The following is a 17,352-nucleotide window of genomic DNA, read 5'->3' on the forward strand; positions in this document are numbered from 1 at the left end:
TTTTTTTTTAACATCTTTATTGGAGTATAATTGCTTTACAATGGTGTGTTAGTTTCTGCTTTATAACAAAGTGAATCAGTTATACATATACATATGTTCCCATATCTCTTCCCTCTTGCGTCTCCCTCTCTCCCACTCTTTTTGGTTCTTTCTTAGGATTTCCATCTCTGTTTACATTGACCACCTCTTCTTTTCTTACATGCTGTCTACTTTATCCATTGGAGCCATTAGCATATTAATCATAGCTGATTTAAATTACCAGTCTGATAATTCCAAAATCCCTGTCAAGTCTGGTTCTGATATTTGCTCTGCTCTTCAAATTGTGGAGCTCCCCCCGCCCCTTTTGCTATGCCTCATAATTTTTGTTGATAGCTGGACATGATATACCAGGCAGAAGGAACTGCTATAAAAAGCCTAGTAATAATGAGGTGTTGAGGTGTGGGAAGAGGGGAAGCATTCTATAGTCCTATGGTTAGGTCTCAGTCTTTTACTGATATTACACTTCTGAACTATGAACTTCACAAGTGTTTCTCATTCCCCTCCACCCCATGTCAGACAGAATGGCTAGAATGCCCTGGAATTTGGTATTTTTCTTCTCCCTCACAGAAATCTAGAGCCTGCTGGAATTGGCTCTGATAATAAACCAACAATTAGTCTTCCATTAATTAGTTTCCCTGAGGGAAGGCCTTGTTAAGAAGAACAGAATACATTTCAAAATGGTTCATTTCCACCTCCCACTGCCAGAAGCATGAGGGGGATTTTTCTCTGATATTTACTGTGGGAATCTGGTCAAGCTCCTGGAGGTAAATTTCAAAATATTTTGAGCCGCCCTCATGACTGCTTCCCCCCCATCTACATTGAGCCTCCAGCAATTTGTCTATTGCAGTTCAGGTATTCCTGCTCCAGCTCTGGTTTCCACAGTGGCTTCTGCTCTTGGGTCTCTGTGCCAGTAAGTAATCTGTGACTTTCTCTATTTCCCTGTCTCTTTAATTTTGGGGGTAGTGGTTTGCCCTGTGTCCTCCCCTCTCTTACAGAGCCAAGAAGAGTTGTTGATTTTTTTTCAGTCTGCTCAGCTTTTTATTTGTTGGAGTGGTGATTTCAAATCCCCTTACATTCAGAACTAGAAACTGGAAGTCCTTGACAGTGTCTTTTGATGGAAAAAATTTTCACCTTTTATGAAGTCTAATTTGTCTGTTTTAAAAATTTTGTTGCCTGTACTATATCCAAGGAATCATCACCAAACCCAATGTCATGAAGCTTTTGCCCTATCTTCTTCTAAGAATTTTACAGTTTTAGGTCTTACATTTAGGTCATGGATCTATTTGAGTTAATGTTTGTATGTGGTGTTAAGTAAGGGTATAACTTCATTCTTTTGCATGTGGATTTTCTGTTTTCCCAGCACCATTTGTTGAAAAGACTGTCTTTCCTCCCATTGAATAGTCTTAGCGCTTCTGTTGAAAATTGTCTGACCATATATGTAAGGATTTATTTCTGGGCTCTCTGTTCTATTCCATTGGTCTATATGTCTGTCTTTATGACAATACCACACTGTTTTGATTACTGTAGCTTTGTAGCAAGTTTTGAAATCAGGAAGTGTGAGTTCTCCAACTTTGTTCTTCTCTTTCAGGATTCTTTTGGCATTTAGGGTCACTTGAGATTCCATATACTGATTACCAAAAACTAAAGAAGGAAGCCCCATTTTGTCACTGCTGGAGAGAAGACAAAAATGGTAAGGAGATAAATTATTTCAAATATGAAGGGGAAAAAAAGGCAATATTTTAAAGTAAAGTGAGAACGGTAGGAAAGGAGTAGTGCTTTTGTGATGCTGTTTTCAAGGAGAGGTGGCCAGGGAGGCCGGTGCCTGCTGCTCTCGATTCTGCTCTTCACAGCCTGGGGGGCTGGCAGTGGCCAGATCCACTACTCGGGCCCTGAAGAGGCCAAACATGGCACCTTCGTGGGCCGCATCGCTCAGGACCTGGGGCTGGAGCTGGCCGAGTTGGTGCCATACCTGTTCTGGGTGGCGTCCAAAAGCTGCAAGGACTTTCTGGAGGTAAATCTGCAGAACGGCATTTTGTTTGTGAATTCTTGGATTGACCTGGAGGAGCTATGCGAACAGAACACGAAATATAGTATTCACCTGGAGGTGCTCGTGGACAGGCCGCTGCAGGTGTTGCATGTGGAAGTGGAGGTGAAGGACGTTAATGATAATCCACAGGTCTTTAGTTAGAGTGAGAGAACAAAGGCTATTTATTCCTGAATCTAGGCTGCTGGATTCACGTTTCCCGATAGAGGACGCTGCTGATGCAGACATTGGTACCAACGCTTTTCTAACATACACTCTCAGCTCCAGTGATTATTTCTCTTTGGATGCACAAGCAAGTGATGAACTGAGTAAGTTACTTTCGCCTGAATTGAAGTCTGTGGATAGAGAAGGTACACCAGAACTTCGTTTATTATTGACAGCCACTGATGCGGGCAAACCAGAACTAGAAGGTATAGTTCAGCTGCCGATCATGGTGCTCAACGTTAATGATAACGCCCCATGGTTTGGCCAGGCCGTGTACAGAGTACACTTATTAGATACGACTAATGTTCCAGCAACTGGAACATTAATGACCACATTAAACGCCTCTGACGCTGACAAAAGTGTAAATGGCGAAATTGTCTTTCTTTTGGCAATGGTGTTTCTCTTAACATGAACAAACAACAAAAACAAAAGTTCAAAATTGATTCCAGCTCAGGGGAAATTAGGCTAATTGGTTGACTGGATTATGAAGAAACGAAATCCTACGAAATTCAGGTAAAAACAGTTGATAAAGGAGGTCCTCCAATGTCAAATCACTGCAAGATTTTAGTGAAAGTGCTGGATGTAAATGATAATGCTCCGGAACTGGCGGTCACATCCATCTTTGCCTGTAAGAGAGGAGTCTCCACTCAGCACCGTCATCGCCTTCATCTCCTTGTCTGACCGTGACTCTGGTGTCAATGGGTAGGTGACCTGCACCCTGACGCCTCATGTCCCCTTCAAGCTGGTGTCCACCTTCAAGAATTACTATTCGGGGTTTCCCTGGTGGCGCAGTGGTTGAGAGTCCGCCAGCCGTTGCAGGGAACACGGGTTCATGCCCCGATCCGGGAGGATCCAACATGCCGCGGAGTGGCTGGGCCCGTGAGCCATGGCCGCTGAGCCTGAGCGTCCGGAGCCTGTGCTCCGCAACGGGAGAGGCCACAACAGTGAGAGGCCCGCGTACCGGGAAAAAAAAAAAAAAAAAAAAAAAAAAGAATTACTATTCGCTGGTGCTGGACAACGCCCTGGATCGCGAGAACCTGGCGAACTATGAGGTGGTGGTGACCGCGAGGGATGGGGCTCGCCTTCCCTGTCGGTCACAGCCAGCGTGTCCGTGGAAGTGGCCGACGTGAACGACAACGCGCCCGTGTTCGCGCAGCCTGAGTACACGGTGTTGGTGAAGGAGAACAACCCGCCCGGCTGCCACATTTTCACGGTGTCCGCTCGGGACGCGGACCCGCAGGAGAACGCGCTGGTGTCCTACTCGCTGGTGGAGCGGCGGGTGGGCGAGCGAGCGCTGTCGAGCTACGTGTCGGTGCACGCGGAGAGCGGCAAGGTGTACGCGCTGCAGCCGCTGGACCACGAGGAGCTGGAGCTGCTGCAGTTCCAGGTGAGCGCGCGCGACGCGGGCGTGCCGCCTCTGGGCAGCAACGTGACGCTGCAGGTGTTCGTGCTGGACGAGAACGACAACGCGCCCGCGCTGCTGCTGCCCGGGCTGGGCGGCGGGGCGGGCGCGCTGAGTCAGCTGGTGGCGGGATCATTGGGCGCGGGCCACGTGGTGGCGAAGGTGCGCGAGGTGGACGCGGACTCGGGCTACAACGCGTGGCTGTCGTACGAGCTGCAGCCGGCGGTGGGTGACGCGCGCAGCCCGTTCCGCGTGGGGCTGTACACGGGCGAGATCATTACGACGCGCGCCCTGAATGAGGCGGACGTGTCGCGCCAGCGCCTGCTGGTGCTGGTGAAGGACCACGGCGAGCCGGCGCTGACGGCCACGGCCACCGTGCTGCTGTCGCTGGAGGATAGCAGCCAGGGGCCCAAGGCCTCGTCGCGGGCGTCGACGGGCGCCGCTGGCGCGGTGGCCGCTCTGGTGGATGTGAACGTGTACCTGATCATCGCCATCTGCGCGGTGTCCAGCCTGTTGGTGCTCACGCTGCTGCTGTACGCGGCGCTGCGCTGCTCGGCGCCGCCCAGCGAGGGCGCGTGCGGGCCCGGGAAGCCCACGCTGGTGTGCTCCAGCGCGGTGGGGAGCTGGTCTTACTCGCAGCAGAGGCGGCAGCGGGTGTGCTCTGGAGAGGGGCTGCCCAAGACCAACCTCATGGCCTTCAGTTCCGGTCTTTGTCCAGGTCTGAGCACGTCGGGAAGAAATGAACATCCAGAAACAAATTCGGTAATATAAGTTTAACTTCCAAGCCTTGGCCTTAATTTTTTTTTTTAATTTTTACTTATCTAACCATCTTTTCAGATGTCACTTTAAAAGATATATTCCAAGTGTTCACTAAAATCTCAACAAATCTTACCATTTATTGTAGATATTTATTCTATTACTTATAGCTGCATCTTGAATAGAACTTGGAATCAAACAACAAAAAAACCAATGTAGGAACAAACTGCCATATTCCTTGGATCAAATAGTAGGATACTTTTGAAAGAATACTGAAATATTAAGCAGTCTTGATCATATTTAACACAGAATCTTAATGTAGTCAAATACATTGTCATTTTCAAGTTTATTTGTAGCTTGGAATGAAATGTCAAGCCCTGGACAAAAATTTATAGGCAGATTTACAGAAACTATCTGCCTTCCCTTAAGGTTTTACGTTTCAAAGTGGGCAATTAAAAAAATCATTTTAAATAAAAGTAATTTAAAAGATATTTGTACGGTGACATTTTAATTTTTATGTTAAAATATACAACTATTTTTTCGTTGCTTTTATGATTAGTATCCTGATGCCAACGACTTTGAGTTCTCCTGGTTCTAGAAACCTTAGCATGGAATGAATATTTTAGTATAGGATCTGGTTAGGAAACACTTAGCACCTTCCATTTACTCACAAATGTTCTAAGACACTTTATTTATTTATTTTTAAATTTATTTATTTATTTTTGGTTGCGTTGGGTCTTCGTTGCTGCACGCGGGCTTTCTCTAGTTGAGGCGAGCGGGGGTTACTCTTTGTTGTGGTGCGCGGGCTTTTCATTGCGGTGGCTTCTCTTGTTGCAGAGCACGGGTTATAGGCATGCGGGCTTCAGTAGTTGTGGCACGTGGGCTCAGTAGTTGTGGCTCACGGACTGTAGAGTGTGGGCTCAGTAGTTGCGGCGAATGGGTTTAGTTGCTCCGTGGCATGTGGTATCTTCCTGGACCAGGGCTCGAACCCATGTCCCCTGCGTTTGCAGGCGGATTCTTAACCACTGCACCACCAGGGAAGCCCTAAGACACTTTATTTTTACTTCTCTCAACCTTTCCAGTAACTATGTGAAGTGCATACTTTAGTCTCACTTTGTGGATGAAAGTGCTGAGACTCAGAAAATCTAAGTTCAGTATTTTTACTAAGTTTTCTCCAGATTTCCCAAGGATATCCAGAACTTGCTTGTTCTAATGGACTTCATTGCCTTTTATAAAATATTTAAGGTAGCTTACAATGGAAGATATTTACAAGAGCAATTTTAAAAAGTCTGTTTAAAAGCCAAAGTAAAAGATCAAGAGAAGTGTGGGAACAATTTATCAATCATAGGCTGAGTGCAAATCCTAATACTCACCTTCCTGGAAGTAAGTACAGAAGTATAAAAAAGAAGAATAAAAGGAAATTCTCTGTACCAACTCTTCAAGAGAGAAAAAACTCCTCTCTTCCTGCTGTAAATTCAGAGTTGATTACTGGGCATTATGTAAGGGTTTAGCAATATCCTTAACAGTATGTTTGATAGCAGTTTTGCAAAACCAGCTGAAACATATTTGTTATAAATATTATTATATATGCTAGTCATTAAGTCAAGAGCATAATATTAAATTTTATTTCCTATGTTTAATTCTGAAACTACACAAGTATTAAATGAACACATTTTTGTTTGCAAACATTTAAATAAACATGCAGAAAAAGTCCCTTGAAAGTCCCCTTGTGAAAGCATTCTATAAAAAATTAGTATAATTTAGTAGTTAAGTTTCTAGATATTTGAATTGATAAAGTGCTGTTGCTTAGAGTGTTTCAAGAAACAGGCAGTGAGTATGTTTCTGTAACTTTTCAAATATTAATTATCATACCCAGGCTTTTGGCAAAAATCAGCAAATAATAATAATTTTAGATTTCACATTGCCAAGAAAAGTTTCCAGCTCCTTTAAATATGAGATAAACTTTGCAAGATTATAAAACTGGGCAAGATAAATTAAGGAGTCACAAAAATAATTTCTGTTCCCTAATTCACATTACCTATGTCCCTATGTCCAGGCTTAGAAGTTTCTCTAGGGACACTGAATATATTTACTGATGGATCAGTACACAAGCACACATGGAGAGCCTACTACAAACTAAGTCCTGCTGTAGAAACTAGGAACCTAGCAAGAGTGAAACAAGATAGGAGAGGTCCTTGGCTTCAGGGGGACCACACTGTAACCTGTTTAAAATAACAATTGTGTTATGAAAATACTTACATTGGTATTATATTGCCTTTTCAGTTTTCTTTGTCTAAACAAGGTATCTATAAAGGAGGATCTCATTCTATTCATGACTTTTAAAAAATAGGCAGTATAATGCTGACTGTTATTAGCAAGTTTTCTGGAAAAAAGCAGATGTGGGCTTTCCCTCTTTATGTGATTTGCGCTCAGAAAATTATATGTAATTCTCATTGCCTCAACTAATGAAAATATAATCAATTAGATGGAAAATTCTCTGGAAAGGGGAACTAAAATGATCAAAAAATTAGGAGGGATAGAGGAAACTACATTTTAAGGCCAAACTGAAAAATCATAAACAGTATGGAGAACGTAAACATATATTTCTTTTATCAAGCCAAAAAACCTTGAGTTAGAGGTTGACATTTGAAGCTAGAATGGCACAACTTGTTTCTTCAAGAATTTATATAGGTTGAAAAATCAATTATCTAACAGTACTTCACTGAGAGGTTAATAATAAGATTTCTAATGGAATTGGACATCACTTGATAAATACCAATAGCCCTTTAAATTTGGCCTGAAGAGATTCAGGCATGCCTTCACACAGCTACACTGGGATCACTGTCAAAAAAAATTTTTAGATGATGCATTATGGATCTAAGAACAGACAAACATTTCTTTCTGTATTATGATTATTGTTGTAAAGGTTAAAATTTTCTGGGTTATTTGAAGGTATTAACTTGGAGGTGAATCTCAAATTTTAGTTAATGACTACTAAACCAAAAAAAGGGGGTTTAAGGTTACAAAGTTTGAAAAGTGATTTTTTAGGGCTTCCCTGGTGGCGCAGTGGTTGAGAGCCCTCCTGCCGTTGCAGGGGACACGGGTTCGTGCCCTGGTCTGGGAAGATCCCACATGCCGCGGAGTGGCTAGGCCTGTGGGCCATGGCCGCTGAGCCTGCGCGTCCGGAGCCTGTGCTCTGCAATGGGAGAGGCCGAAACAGTGAGAGGCCCACGTACCGCAAAAAAAAAAAAAAAAAAAAAAAGTGATTTTTTAAAATGAAAAGGTACTTCTAGGATGGAGGAAAAGATGATTGTGGAGTGGTGTTGTTACTTAATATTTATTTTTATATAAATATGAATGGATTTCCCATTGGTAGTTAATATTCTTGTGCCATTCAGAATCTTTGTGCTAACTTTCAATAGTTTTGTCTTCCTTTACAAGATTTCTTCCAGGAAATGTATTTCTTCCTCTTTTCTTCTTTATAAAGACGACCCAGTTGCCGTATTTTTCTACTTTTCCACCATTCTTTGCTATCATTAATATGTATTCGTTGAACAATTTAGTAGTAATAAAAACTTGGACTAATATAAATTTATGGAAAATTTAGTTTTTGGTACTTATTTCATGGTATGTTTACAATTCAAACTAGTCATTCATTTAGGAAATTTATTGACTTTAAAATTGTCAAATCCTCAAAAGGTGAAGTTATATTTGCTGAGATCTTATTACCAGGTTATAATCATTGTTATGCAATTGGATTAGTTTTGGTTAATATTAATTATCCATTAAAGTTGGCAGTTTCACACCTTTGTTGTCCATCTGAAAAACTAGGCAAAATCATCATGCTGTTAGTACTGAAAGTAACAATGTTATTTTCATTTTTCTATGAAGGCTCCGAAAAACATCCCAATGGAAACAAAAACTATGATTGCTTTCAGTAAAATATTAGTAAAACGTATATTATTATCTTTTGATTATTCAATTTCAGTAATGAATTTCAGTTGCATGACTATGATTTTAGAAATTGCAATTTTATTATCAAATTACCTTGGTATGATGATACTAATGTAATTTCATTTGTAGGGGAATATTACGTTTACATTGCCTAAAGTACAAGAAAGAACACCTGAGAAGACTATTTCTTGATATGTTCCTTCTTTTTCAGAAAACTTCCTTTCTAAGATTAGAACTGTAATTCTATTTTCTAGTGTAACAATAAGTGATTAGAGAAGTTAGGTATCACTTCAAGTACCTTTGAGACTTGTGGTCAGTCAGGCATACAAATAGATGAGAATGAGAAATAGTTGTTTATTTTGGTAGCCACTATTAATATTTCTGTTCTCCCCCTTCTGGGAACACTGGAGGATTTCACTTCCCTGCTACCTTGAGCTGTGATTTTCTTTGATCAATGAAATGTGCATGATGTATTTCACTTCCAAGCAGAAGTAGATAATTGCCAGTGCAGGACTGTCTTCTGCTGTCTTTTCCCGTTGCAGCATTTATGGAAGTACAGGTTGATGTTGAGATGCCATAAGATCAAAGCATTCTAGGATGCTGAGCCAGCATGTGGAGAAAAGCTGTCCTAGGCAGTCTTCCATAACCACAGAGGACTTTGCAGAAGTGAGAAATAAAATTGTGTTTACTTTAGAGGTAAAATGGAAATAGTCAATATACAGCAACATGGTCATTGGGTTCCATTGCCATTAAGCTAATGTGAATAGAATACATTTTAAGAGGAGAGCATTACAACAGGTAATACAACTGATAGGAGAACATTATTATTCACCCTTGCACTAAGGTATCTGACCATTAAGTAGATGAGGTAACTTGGATTCCATGGAAAAAATTATTGTGTAGTGATTTATTTTTATATAAAAAGCAGGAGAAGAAAAATAATAAATGGAATTTAAAATGTTTTTGGCACCTCTTCTTCTTTTTTTGTTTTTCTTACCTAACATCCATTTCCCCTTCTTGTTTTTTTCCTTCTGGGGCTTTGTTGTAGTTTTGTGAAAGACCTGAATGAGGATTTTTCAAGAATAAATGCTCAGACACATAAATCTTAAGGAATTGACAGTTTGCTTTGATAAGGGCAAAGGATATAATTGTAGCAATGGATAGTATATTAGATTTGTAGTGCTGCTGCAACAAGTTACCACAAACTTGGGGGCTTGAAACAACAGAAATTTATTCTCTCACAGTTCTAGAGGCCAAAAGTTCAACAAGGTGTTGGCAGGGTGACGTTCCTTCTGAAGACTCTAGGGGAGACTTCTTCCTTGCCTCTTCCAGTTTCTGGTGGCTCCTGGCATTCCTTGACTTGTGGCAGCATACCTCCCATTTCTGCCTCAGTCTTCACATTTCCTTCTTTCATGTGTCTCTGTGCATCTTCTCTTTTCCTGTCTCTTATAAGGACACCTGTCATTGGATTTTTGGCCCACCCAAATCTAGGATAATGCTAGGGTTAGGGTTACCTTATTTATATCTGTAAAGATCTCTATTCCAAATAAAGACACATTTTTAAGGTTCTGGGTGGATATATCTTTTGGGGGCTACTATTCTAACCACTACGGATACAAGCTTGGTGGTATTTGTTGAGCATGGCTTCTCAATCTCTTTCCCCATTAGGGGAAATGTGCTTGGATTTCTGGCAATGGTACTCTATCTCTCTGAGGGAAGGGAGAGAGACATTCTAGGTCCTCAGAAACCCTGAATAACAGCAGAATGTACCTCATACCTTCAGACATGTCATTCTCAAAATCTAGCAAAATTACTTTATAGGATTGCAAAAATTCCCTTAAGCGAGCCGTGTTTCCTAGAGCTAATATCTGGATTCTAGGCATAATTCCTTAATATGTCAACAGTAGCCAGAGTGGCCACTGATTATAAAAAAGCTACGGGGTGTTACTAATATGCAGTTGCATTGCAACTATGTAATGATATAATGGCCAGTCTGCAGCTATGTGCAGTTTAAGCTCCAGGAGAAATTGGGTACATGAGTTCTTGCACTGGTCTTCATGAGAACCAACCTCCTCATTTTCAGTCCACATAATTTAGGCATGCCTGATTTCATCTCCTGGCTTCAAGGATGCATAAGCAACCAATGTCTGGCCAATGTGAGAACCATCACAACTATTGACTAAAGGAAAGATACATCATCTAAACTGGGTCAAAGGAAGTGATATTCTAGGATTTTTGCTGGGGATATTAGGAAAAGGGCATTTTTTTTCTGCTGAGAGTTACTAAATGTGGCCTGAAAATAGGTAGCCTATTACTTTGGCCATTTTTGCTCTTCCTGAAACTGGTAAATAATTGTCTATTTCCATGCATAAGACAATAAATGATGCTCTGCTTTTTTGCTTAAGTCAGTTTACTTGGGTTTCATTGTTAGAGTATGATTAATATAAGTATATACTTTATAGATGGTGTGAATAAGTATCTTAAGATATTGGACTAAAGGGAGAAATTAGCATTGGTTTTCAGTACTAGGAAAAGCTAGTTTTTCTTTAGCAGGGATTTTTCTTTTCTTTTATAGACACTATAAATCTTGCAGTTAATTTTGTTTTCCTCTTTGCTGAAAACAAAGTTTGTGACCTTCTTAGAGTAACTGAAAATAACTTTTATGCATTTTGAACACTGACCCACCCTCAATTAATTTTATTTTATTCCTATGTTATCTTGATCATATTTTCATATTCTTTGTGTATGAACGGGACAGGTAAGAATTATTAAAATAAGATATTCTCAAATAATTAACACTAAAAAGAGGTCAATTATACTGTTCTTGAATGAAAATCCAAATGTAGTAGAAAAGGGAACATTCTTAATTAAGAATACATTATCCAAATGAGGAACAAATGAATTGTTAATTTACAAACATCTGTGAACAGTTCAGAAAACAAACTAAAAATGGAATATATAAATACATTTTCAATTTATAAAGTATAAAATAAATACCCTTTGATTCCTGTGTGTTTTATGTGAAGAAACCGAGAAAAAATTCTGTTATATTCAAAAGAACTGAAAGCAGGGTCTCAGAGATATTTTCACACCCATGCTCATAATAGCACTATTCACAATAGCTAAGAGGTGGAAGCAACACTGATATCCATGGACAGATGGATGAATGGATAAACAAACTGTGGTATATACATGCATCAGAATATTATTCAGCCTTAAAAAGTAAGGAAATCCATCACATGCTACAACATGGATGAACCTTGAGGACATTATGCTAAGTGAAATAACCCAGTTACAGGCAAATACTGTAAGATTCCATTTATGTGAGGTACATAGAGTAGTCAAATTCATAGAACCAGAAAGTAGAATGGTGGTTAGAGGGGTGTGGTGTGGTGGGAAAGGGGATTTGTTTTCTAATGGGTATAGATGGAGGTTCATGTCTGCAAGATGAAAGTTCTCAAAATCTGTTTCACAACAATGTGAATATACTTAACATACTAAATTGTATACTTAAAACTGGATGAGATGGTAAATTTTGTTATATGTTTTTAACACAATTAAAGGGGGGAATGATATATTTCAGAGTTTAAAATAAATATTTTCCCTACATGAAAGCTATCAATAAACTTAGACTAGACAATTGTTTAATTTTAAATCTACAGAATAAATAGTAGAGCCTACGTTTTGGCCACATGATGTCGCTGTCTACTACAGTGTATTCTGTAGGAAGAAAAATACCCAGGGCCCTCTTGTCACTCCAGAGAGACAGAACAATAAGAGAAGCAGCAGGACTTGAGCAGAGACTAGAGGACAATATTTAAAATTTTGCAAAACATGATATTCTAATTTGATCAACTCGCTGAGTATTGGTGATGGTGTCTTCTAAGAGTAGGGGCGGAGAGGTCGGGTGTCTGCTACTCTCGCTTCTGCTCCTCGCTGCAGGGGAGGCCAGGAGCAGCCAGGTCCACTACTCCGTCCCCGAGGAGGCCAAACACGGCACCTTCGTGGGCCGCATCGCCCAGGACCTGGGGCTGGAGCTGGCGGAGCTGGTGCCGCGCCTGTTCCGGGTGGCGTCCAAAGGCCGCGGGGACCTTCTGGAGGTAAATCTGCAAAATGGCATTTTGTTTGTGAATTCTCGGATCGACCGGGAGGAGCTGTGCGGGCGGAGCACGGAGTGCAGCATCCACCTGGAGGTGATCGTGAACCGGCCGCTGCAGGTGTTCCATGTGGAGGTGGAAATAAAGGATATTAATGACAATCCGCCAGTATTTCCAGTGACAGTAAAGACTATCCGGTTTCACGAATCGAGGCTGCTTGACTCGCGGTTTCCTCTAGAGGGGGCGTTTGATGCAGATGTCGGAGTAAATGCTCTTCTCTCCTACAAGCTCAGCTCCAGTGAGTTTTTCTTTCTAGATATACAGACAAATGATGAACTAAGCCAGTCTTTGTCTCTTGTGCTGAGGAAATCTCTGGACAGAGAGGAAACTGCCGAGATTAATTTGTTACTGGTGGCTACTGATAGGGGCAAACCTGAGCTCACAGGCACCGTTCAATTGCTTATTAAGGTATTAGATGTGAATGACAACGAACCTACTTTTGACCAATCAGTTTACAAAGTACAATTGTTAGAGAACATCGCAAAGGGATCCTTGGTGATTAAATTAAATTCTTCTGATGCAGATGAAGGATCAAACAGCGAGATTGTGTATTCATTTAGTAGTGATGTGTCCCCCAATATAAAGACCAAATTCAAAATAGATCCCAGTTCAGGGGAAATCAGAACTAAGGGACAATTAGATTATGAGGAAGTGAAATCTTATGAGATTCAAGTCATTGCGTATGACAACGGGATTCCACCAATGTCTGGGCACTGTAAAATTTCAGTAAAACTTGTGGACATCAATGATAACACACCAGAAGTCTCAATCACGTCTCTTTCACTTCCCATCCGAGAGGATGCTCCGCTGGGAACAGTCATCGCCCTCATCACGGTGTCTGACCGCGACTCCGGTGCCAACGGGCAGGTGACCTGCACCCTGACCCCCCATGAGTTCTTCAAACTGGTGTCCACGTTCAAGAATTACTATTCGCTGGTGCTGGACAGCGCCCTGGATCGCGAGAACCTGGCGAACTATGAGGTGGTTGTAAAAGCGCGGGACGCGGGCTCACCTTCCCTGTCGGCCACAGCCAGCGTGTCCGTGGAGGTGGCCGACGTGAACGACAACGCGCCCGCGTTCGCGCAGCCCGAGTACACGGTGTCGGTGAAGGAGAACAACCCGCCCGGCTGCCACATCTTCACGGTGTCGGCGCGGGACGCGGACGCTCAGGAGAACGCGCTGGTGTCCTACTCGCTGGTAGAGCGACGGGTGGGCGAGCGAGCGCTGTCGAGCTACGTGTCGGTGCACGCGGAGAGCGGCAAGGTGTACGCGCTGCAGCCACTGGACCACGAGGAGCTGGAGTTGCTGCAGTTCCAGGTGAGCGCGCGCGACGCGGGCGTGCCGCCTCTGGGCAGCAACGTGACGCTGCAGGTGTTCGTGCTGGACGAGAACGACAACGCGCCCGCGCTGTTGCTGCCCGGGCCGGGCGGCGGGGCGGGAGCGCTGAGCCAGCTGGTGGCTCGGTCGGTGGGCGCGGGCCACGTGGTGGCGAAGGTGCGCGCGGTGGACGCGGACTCGGGCTACAACGCGTGGCTATCGTACGAGCTGCAGCCGGCAGCGGGTGGCGCGCGCAGCCCGTTCCGCGTGGGGCTGTACACAGGCGAGATCAGCACGACGCGCGCCCTGGACGAGGCGGACGCGCCGCGCCAGCGCCTGCTGGTGCTGGTGAAGGACCACGGCGAGCCGGCGCTGACGGCCACGGCCACCGTGCTGCTGTCGCTGGAGGACAGCGGCCAGTCGCCCAAGGCCTCTTCGCGGGCGTCGTCCGGCGCCGCGAGTGCGGATACGGCGTTAGTGGATGTGAACGTGTACCTGATCATCGCCATCTGCGCGGTGTCCAGCCTGTTGGTGCTCACGCTGCTGCTGTACACGGCGCTGCGGTGCTCGGCGCCGCCCAGCGAGGGCGCGTGCGGGCCCGGGAAGCCCACGCTGGTGTGCTCCAGCGCGGTGGGGAGCTGGTCTTACTCGCAGCAGAGGCGGCAGCGGGTGTGCTCTGGGGAGGGGCCGCCCAAGGCAGACCTCATGGCCTTCAGCCCCAGCTTACCTCAAGGTCCAGACTCAGCAGAAGAAAGGCAACAACTCTCGGAATCAGAACAGTTCGGAAAGGTGAGTCTTTTAATTTTTTTTTCTGTCGGCTCTAAAATTGTTCTATTTTCTTTGTTCTCTATGATTCTATTAATTTTTAAAATTAATTATTATTGGAGTACAGTTGTTTTACAACGTTGTGTTAGCCTCCACTGCACAACAAAATGAATCAGCCATACACATTCTATTAATTATTTTGATTCATAGCTCTGCTTTCATTTTGTATCATTATCTTGTACAATATATGGTGTGAATTAGAAATCAATTTTTTGCATTGAGAAGAACTTAAATGCTTTTCTTATTTTTACATTTTGGATTTTCCTTAATTAAATCTTGCCATGAAAAATAGGATTAAAGTATTGAGAAAACACTTCAGCAAAATTTGAAAGCTTAACATTACGTGTAAATAGTTTTTCTCAAATTAAAAAATCACAATTGGAAAAAATTTAAAGAGGATGATTATGGAATACATATTTTCAATTTACACCATCCATTCTGTCAGAATATGTTGGGAATTTCCTAAATTATTCTTTTGATCAAGAATTCATTTATCGGGCTTCCCTGGTGCCGCAGTAGTTGAGAGTCCACCTGCCGATGCAGGGGACATGGGTTCGTGCCCCGGTCCGGGAAGATCCCACATGCCGTGGAGCGGCTGGGCCCGTGAGCCATGGCCGCTGAGCCTGCGCGTCCGGAGCGCGTGCTCCGCAACGGGAGAGGCCACAAAAGTGAGAGACCCGCGTACCGCAAAAAAAAAAAAAAAAAAAAAAAGAATTCATTTATCTTTATCTGTTTATTCAACATTTAATATGTTAGTTTTTCTTTTCATGTATTTTAAAGCAGCCTGAACAGATTTTTAACGGCAAGACATCCAAAGTATATATCATAACTCATTACAACACATGACATCACTTAGAAATCATTGCTAATCTTAGGTATGTCTTTCAGTAGTAAAAAGATTTCACATTTGCAAAATCCTTAGAGTTTTAAGGCACAGTAGAGAGTTTATTGAGAAAAAAAATCTCCCTCAATTTTGTTTAATTAAAAAAATTTTTTTTAAAGTCACATTGTGGGGTGACCAGGTGGTGGGACTTTTTCTTCATACAAGTGGAGAGTACTTTAACCCAGTCTTTATGTTAGTGGGGGTGCTTAGTTACGCTTAAAGTATATCACTGGACTAATGTATGCAGACCTCCCACTGTGCAGAGATTGACCACCTTCCTTTGGTACCACACACTATGCCCGTGATAACATTTTCCAAGACTGAGCTCACTTAATTTCACCTGGCAGCAACTATATTCCTAATGAAGTTAGAGTTTTTCCAAAAGGCAAAGACTGGCATTGAATGACTACATTTTCATTGGTAACTACTATGTTGGGTAATTAAAACACTAAACTTGATGAGTAAATAAGTAAATGTTACACTTGGAAGGGAAATTAAAAACACTTTTTTTTTCAACAAAAGGAAGATGTCTTGGGGTGAAATTACTGTCTTCTACTACTCTTTTGTCCTTAGTTATTTGCTGGTTTATTTCCTCCCAAATGATGAATTGATGAATCAAGAAATAACTTCCACTAAGTGATCTTAGCTTTAGCCATTTCACAGATAGGCCAGAATATCAATTTCTATCTGGGATCTGCTATTAAAGGAATTGAGGAGTTTGGTGGGGAAATACTGAACTTCATTTAAGGATAATCTGTTCCTGTGGGAAATATATTAGTGCCTTAGAGTTGATAAGCCTCAAAATACAGTGAGTATATATTTCCTGGGAATCAGAAAAGTTCATCTGAGGCTTTACAGAGAAAAACAAATGGCTGAAGCTCTTTCTTGGGATGAGTCATCCCACCTAGAGTACTATAGCTACTCACCACCTTCTTGAGACTAGTGTACAGAAAGTGTGAATGGTCAGATGGAATCTGTCCTACTGGAAGTCTGGCTTCTACATTTCTACTCTAGGTAAATGGTAAGATTTAAAATTATATCCAGGTGTGCTCATATCTCCAGGAGTCACAATACATCACTGTATAAATTCTTATTGATTTCTTATTCCTTATTTACATTTTCTTGATTCAGTTGCCAAAAGAGATGTCTAAGTGAGAGTAGATATTATTCACTGATACCTTAACCACACATTAGCACAACTTTAAACTCATATAGTTCCTTTAGTATTAACTTCATCTCATAATAATCATTATGGGATCTACTCTGTTATAAATTCCCTGTGCCATTCCAATTTGCAGATAGTATACACTTAAATGTCACGAAATGTGAAGTATTACAGTAAGTTGTGAAAGCCATCTCAATATGAAGTCCATGATATTTAAAAATTTTTAATTTTGTCTCTCATTTTAAAACTAGCTACTACCTTTCAAGATCCATCAAAGCACTAACTGGCATACTGATATCTTAATTATTTCCTAGATACACTATTTTCCAAAATAATTCTTAAATGTTTACTTTTTAAAAAAAGATTTCTTGATGTGGACCATTTTAAAGTCTTTATTGAGTTTGTTACAATATTGCTTCTGTTTTTTATGTTTTTGGTTTTTTGGCGCCGAGGCATGTGGGATCTTAGCTCCCCGACCAGGGATCAAACCCGCACCCTCTGCATTGGAAGTCTTAATCATTGTTCCACCAGGGAAACCCATTAAATGTTTACTTCTTTTTCATGAACTAGTACAAGAGAATCAATTAGAAATTATCTGTTTGATAT

General features: G+C 42.0%; 2 protein-coding genes across 2 annotated transcripts; both read left to right on the plus strand.

Moving 5' to 3' along the window:
• Positions 1-1,332: 1,332 nt before the first annotated feature.
• LOC111182355 (protocadherin alpha-1-like) lies at positions 1,333-10,239 on the plus strand. Its single transcript, XM_022588662.3, is given in 6 exon segments — positions 1,333-2,221; positions 2,223-2,667; positions 2,670-2,904; positions 2,906-3,044; positions 3,277-3,358; positions 3,361-10,239. Coding segments are annotated over 6 exon segments (2,400 nt in total). The 5' UTR covers positions 1,333-1,822; the 3' UTR covers positions 4,461-10,239.
• Positions 10,240-11,536: 1,297 nt separating this feature from the next.
• LOC111182356 (protocadherin alpha-2-like) lies at positions 11,537-14,809 on the plus strand. Its single transcript, XM_089908578.1, has one exon. The coding sequence runs from the start codon at positions 12,272-12,274 to the stop codon at positions 14,807-14,809; it is 2,538 nt and encodes an 845-aa protein (XP_089764704.1). The 5' UTR covers positions 11,537-12,271.
• Positions 14,810-17,352: the final 2,543 nt, after the last annotated feature.

Source organism: Delphinapterus leucas, chromosome 3 (assembly GCF_059928025.1).
Source record: "Delphinapterus leucas isolate spDelLeu-1000000601 "Yukka" chromosome 3, BTC_Dleu_Yukka2, whole genome shotgun sequence".
Classification (NCBI taxonomy): domain Eukaryota; kingdom Metazoa; phylum Chordata; class Mammalia; order Artiodactyla; family Monodontidae; genus Delphinapterus; species Delphinapterus leucas.

Excerpts from the sequence above, each read along its gene's own strand:
- LOC111182356 (XM_089908578.1), top strand. The coding sequence starts at position 12,272 with ATGGTGTCTTCTAAGAGTAGGGGCGGAGAGGTCGGGTGTCTGCTACTC.